The 6,000-nt window shown below is 39.6% G+C and overlaps 1 protein-coding gene across 1 annotated transcript; it reads right to left on the bottom strand.

The window, feature by feature from the left end:
• Nucleotides 1–215: 215 nt before the first annotated feature.
• Nucleotides 216–2,418, bottom strand: LOC128856681 (glucose dehydrogenase [FAD, quinone]-like). The gene is made up of 2 exons (XM_054091995.1): nt 1,907–2,418; nt 216–1,837 (listed from the first exon to the last, which is right to left on the bottom strand). The coding sequence occupies exons 1-2, from the start codon at nt 2,198–2,200 to the stop codon at nt 287–289; spliced, it is 1,845 nt and encodes a 614-aa protein (XP_053947970.1). The 5' UTR covers nt 2,201–2,418; the 3' UTR covers nt 216–286.
• Nucleotides 2,419–6,000: the final 3,582 nt, after the last annotated feature.

The following is a 6,000-nucleotide window of genomic DNA, read 5'->3' as shown; positions in this document are numbered from 1 at the left end:
CGCGATCGCATTGTTGCAGGTGACCTCCACTTCAATGACATGTTTCCCCGTTACAACCAGCAGAAATACTTTAGTACGTCTATCAGTCAGCAGTCAATAATTCTTTCGACCCTTCTTTATTGCGCTTCAAAACTTTTATGCTGAAATTTGAGGGTATAAATTCTAAAAAAATAAAGTTAGCCCAGAAGGAGAGATCACTCAAAGGTACATAAGTGTTGTAAAAAACTGAATATATATTTCAAATAAATATAGATAAAATACAAAAATAAATAAGTAAATAAAGCTCCTAACCTTGCCAATCTTCGCGTATAAAATCTACGGCCTTTTCAGCAATCATAATTGTAGCCGCATTTGTATTTGCACTGGAAATCTTTGGCATGATGCTAGCATCGGCCACACGCAAGTTTCCAACACCACGCAGACGCAAACGTGGATTCACACAGCTCGTCTGATCCGTCTCGGGCGCCATTTTCACAGAGCCCGCCTGATGATAAGTGGTGCATGAGAAGTACTTAATGTAGCAACGCCAATAGTCGTCGCTCTGTAGCGCATAGACACTGCACTCAGCAATCAGGGGTAGTATTATGGATGCCTTCATTGCTTTATAGGCTGCAGTGTTTAGTAGTTGCTCTTGGAAGCGGATTGCGCGCAATAACGTCGCCTCATCTGCGCGATCACTAAAGTAGTTGGGTGTCAATTTAGGTGGATCTCTGTAATCAGCGCTTCGCAGGCGTACGTTTCCCGTGGATTTTGGGTTCGAGAGCACATTGAAGATGCCCAAAACGTCCGCAGTTTCAATCACTCTTCGTATATGAGCTGTAAATTCTTCGTTGATATTAAGGCCAGTAAGGAAAGTTTCTAGGCCATCAAAATCACCTCGTCGCAAAGTGAAATGATGATATTCAATATCCGGGTATGGCCCATTCTTGAGCGTATTGATGAATCCTACTAGCGACGCAGTGCCGTGAGAAGCTAAAGGCCCATTTTGGTGAATTAGATAGTTGTAAATGTTATCTAGGCTATCGCGGGGCGTTAGAGGCCGTGCCAAATGCTCGTTTAATTTCAAGAATGTCACAACCTGCACGTGATCATACAGATTATTGCCGACAGGTAAGTCATGGACCACTGGAATGTTCAGTTGCTTCAAATGCACTGCCGGACCCACACCAGACAACATTAACAGCTTTGGTGAATCAATTGCGCCAGCCGACAACATCAACTCTTTGCCAATATGTACTCGCATTTTATGTTTGTTTCGTACAGTGAAACTGACTGAACGCACATTTTCGCCACTATCATCGAAATTGAAATTTGTCACAAGCGCATTTTTGATGACCTGTAGATTTGGGCGTTGCGAAACTCTCGCAAGGTGGCCCTTGCCTGTGCTTCTGCGTCGTCCATTTTGGAATGTACCTGGCAAATTGGTATATCCCGTCTCGCTGCCTTCGGTGAACTCGCGTAGACGTGGTATACCCAATTCTGCAGTGCCTCCATATACCATATTTTGAACGTCCGCATCGTTGAACGGAAACGCATTGAGTGTAACGTATCCTTGAGGATGCGTGACATTACCAACTGGTCGTATGGAGCGTTCGAAATATGGTAGCACATCGTCCCAACCCCAACCTGTGTTACCAGCCTGTGCCCAATCATCATAATCGCCTCGATGGCCGCGTATATAAAGCATGCCATTCATACCACCCGTGCCACCTATCATTTTACCACGCGGCCAATAGCAACGTCTATCAACCAAGCCCCAACAAGCCTTTTCGCTGTATTCAGTCAAATAATTCCAGTCTACTTTTGAATGTTCCAGAGCGAATAAAGTGCTGGGCACCTAAGAGGGTTTGAGAAAAAAAGAATATCTTTTAGCTACCGCTTTAGTGGCCACATACGCTCAACATACCTCGGACTCTTGTGGAGGATCACCGCCCGCTTCCAGCACCAACACTTTCCAATTCGGATTCTCACTTAATCGACTGGCTATCACGGAACCCGCAGAGCCGGCGCCTATGACTACGAAATCGTATGTATCTTCTCCTTTTCTCAGTAGTTGATTAGCGTAATCGGGTGGCCACAAGTCAGGTGGGGAGATGGCGCATTGTGCGGCGAGCAAAGCTTGTATTAGCGTGCTGACCATTGTGTTGACCGGGCCAATGCTCTGAGCTGCACATTGAGCGCTCAGCAGTGGTGACGACATTGCGTAGCAATTACTGTTAGTTACTGAAATTTTTTAATTGTTTCTGTTTTATGATTTATCAGCCTGTTGATGGAGTTGTATTGATGTGCGCTTGGCCGGCCATTAAAATAAAAACGTTTATTATCAGCGATATGAATCAAGTGCACGCGTACACTACCAATTAAATATTTGAGAGCTTATTTTCCTACTGGCTTAAACGCTTCCCTCAACTAAGAAGATTTATTGCTGCAGGTCACTGAAATACTGACAGAAGTTCTTGCAATTGTTTCCCTTTTTATAACAGATGAACACCACTGTAATTATGTGCAAAAAAAAACTAAATTCGTATATCATTGTTGTAAAAATATCTGTGTCAATGTCTGTTTACTTGTTTTAATATATAAATTATTATGTTTTGTAACAAAAAAACCAACGAACCTGACGGAGTATTCACATTGTGACGATGAGTGCAGTAAACGAATATTGACTTTGTTGAAAGAGAATGGGAAAATTGATTAACATTTCTTCTCATTAGTTAAGATAATCTCTGTAAAGGGATCAGAGCACAGCATAAATATTCCTACATTTTTTGGCGCATCGACCGGCTTAGCAATACTGGGAAAATGCAGATTAGTTCTCACTGCCAATGAGTGCCTCCCATTTTCACAATGCGTTAATTTCAAAAGCTAGATTGCATACACACGCGCCGACATTACTAGAGCTGCTCAATAAAATATACAGCTTTTTTACTTTAAGCGATAATTTTTTATATAGGTATTTATAACTTTAAATTTTGTGTAATTTATTTTTCTTCCTGTGACAATATTTTGACCAGTTTTAACTATTTTCCTTTACTTGATTAATTTTTCATTATTTTCTTACGGAGGCAGCTGTACCTTGTCAAACGAAAACCATATAAATCCGATTTTCACCTTTTTTACAAATATTAGGAAAAGTCCTCAAATTTTTCATACCAATTCCGCGGTTTTTAATTGGAATTTTTGAAAAGATTTGTGGTACGTAGATTAGATTCGATTAGATTTGTGGGAGGTTGGACAAGTCTAAACGCTTAGTCAGGAAGAAGTGTACTACACCCGGATAGACTACAGAGGAAGATATAGAAAGACAGGATAAATACAGTATGGATGGTAACATGGAAAAGGCCAGTTGATTTAAGGGGGGAAGCTGGTCTAGAGCGCAAAAAATGGGCATATTTTATGAATTTATTTTGACTCAACAAAGGAATCAATCGAAAATCTGTGAAATAGGTTTAATAATATAGCTTTCATGGTACAAATACAAAATTTTTCGTCTGAATTAATTTCAAAATGGCCGCTGTCCAGCAGTTCTCCTAAGGCGCCTTTTTTTCTAGTGGGTCCATTGCCGAAGACGTAAACTCCTTAATTTTTGTCCTGGATCAAAAAATAAAATTTTTTTAGTTTCTATATAACAACAGAAAGAGACGTACGTAGGATTTTTTCGATATTTTGTTTTTTCGCGAAATGGTGCACGTTTGAACAAAAAGTTACAATTTTCACTATAAAGAACGACATAAAATTGTTGATTAAAAAAAAAAACTATGTAACATAAATAAAAAATCCTACGTACGTCTCCGGAGAAAGGTATTTCGAATGTATTGTCAAAATTTCGTAAGAATCGGTAAAGATTTGTTAGTTATGTCTTCGGCCAGTTTAAAAAAAGTGATTTCGAGAAAAACGCGTTTAAAGTTGTAAGTAGCGTTCGGGGCATACCTGCGAGGCACTGCCGTCGAATGAAAAATTTGGGCATTTAGACATTTTTGCTGGCATCCCTCATTTGGTATATTATTTCTAAGACCCTAAAGCACCTTTTAAGACGAAAAAAAATTTTTCGATTTTTTCAAAATTCTAGACCAGCTTCCCCCCTTAAGGCCATTCCGCGAATCTTTTAAAATCATTGATTAATCTTAAGAGATCCTGAAGCGGATGAGTATGAACTTTATCCATACTCAATACATCGCATTTTAACAGCCTAAGCCTAAGCCTAGAAAACGCCGGACAGCTACAGAGAAAATGCTTTTCAGTGCAGGGCCTAGTGGTATGCTTGCAGGGCCGTGATACGTATGTTGTTTTATAGTTTATTAAATTTTAGTACAATAAAGTGCAAATTTAAAGTTGCTAAAAAATCCCGTTGATTTTTCGTTGACGGGATTCTGCATTTTCTCCATAAAAATATTCGTGGGGTGAGAAGAGAGATTTTAAAATACTAATATACATGGTCCAATAAGTTCATAAGGTGAGGCATAGATGGCAGCGTCAATATCAAAAGCATATGGTATTTAGTAAGAACCGCCCTTTAGAAGCTACTTGTCAAATTTTCATGACATTTTGCCGATTAGTTTGTGAGTTACAGTCGTTTAAGTGAAGTTACTTTTGGTTTTGTGATAAAATGGATTCAAAAGAATTTCGTGTATTGATAAAACACTGTTTTTTAATAAATAAAAAAACACTGGAAATACACCAATGGCTACAGAAGTATTATTCGGACTCCGCTCCATCGATCGGAACCGTTGAACGATGGTTTCGCGAATTTAGATGCGGTCGTACGGGCACTGAGGACGCAGCGCGTTCAGAACGTCCAAATGAAGCAGTTGTTCCAGAAAACATCAAAAAAATCCATCGTATCATTCTGAATCATCGTAAAGTAAAACTGCGCCAGTTAGCAGAGGCCGTAAGCATATCGAAAGTGTCAGTAGGAACGATTTCGCATGAAGATTTGGGTGTGAAAAAGCTAGTCGGAAGATGGGTGCCGCGTTTTCTCACAATCAACCAAAAAAAAACAACGAATAATGGATTCTGAGCATTGTTTGGAGCTGTTTCGCTGCAATCCAAGCGAGTTTTTGCGTCGATTCATAACAATGGACGAAACATGGATCCACCACTACACGCCACAGTCGAATAAACAGTCGGCAGAGTGGTTGGAAGTCGGCCAAAGCCGACCAAAACGTCCAAAGACGCAATAATCGGCTGGAAAGGTCTTGGCCAGCATTTTTGGGATGCTTGAGGTGCACTCTTCATCGACTATCTTGAAAAGGGTAAAACGGTCACCGGCGAGTATTTTGCCAGCTTGTTGGACCGTTTAAACGACGAAATCAAGAAAAAGCGGCCTCATATAGCAAAGAAACAAGGGTTGTTCCATCAAGACAATATACCGGCTCACAAATCAACGATTGTCATGGCAAAATTGCACGAATTGCTCTACGAATTGCTTCCCCATCCACCGTATTCTCCAGATTTGACCCCCAGCGACTATTGGCTGTTTCCAAACTTGAAGAGATGGCCTCAGGGAAGGAGATTTCGATCAAATGAAGAAGTTGAATGGGAAACAGACGCGTATTTTGAAGGACTTTCTATCGATCATTTTGGAAAGGCATCAAAATGTTATAAGACCGTTGGGAAAAGTGTATCGCCCTAGAAGGGACCTATGTTGAATAATAAAATAAATTTTGGTTGAACAAATTGTTTTTACCCTCTCACCTTATGAACTTTTTGACCCATATAGTATAAATAAAATATTGTTAAAGTGAAAAAAATATTGGTAAGTGGCAAATTACATACAATTCAAAAATTTCGTATTGCTTCTTAGCTCTAAGATATAGCTTGAAGAGAAGAGCGCCTCTCGGCGGGTATTTTACTTTAGTAGACTTTTATTGGACATTGCTATTTCTTTCATTGTTCCATCGTACCAAAATCTTTAAACGTTTGCTAAGGAAGTATTTCGATTATTCCAATAGAAGTAATTTAAAAAAATTTTGAATTGTCGAATGTAAGGGCTCGTTAATA

This window comes from Anastrepha ludens, chromosome 3 (assembly GCF_028408465.1).
Source record: "Anastrepha ludens isolate Willacy chromosome 3, idAnaLude1.1, whole genome shotgun sequence".
NCBI classification, from domain to species: Eukaryota; Metazoa; Arthropoda; class Insecta; order Diptera; family Tephritidae; genus Anastrepha; species Anastrepha ludens.
The sequence above is the reverse complement of the archived record's forward strand: the minus strand, read 5'-3'. Positions and strand labels throughout refer to the sequence as shown.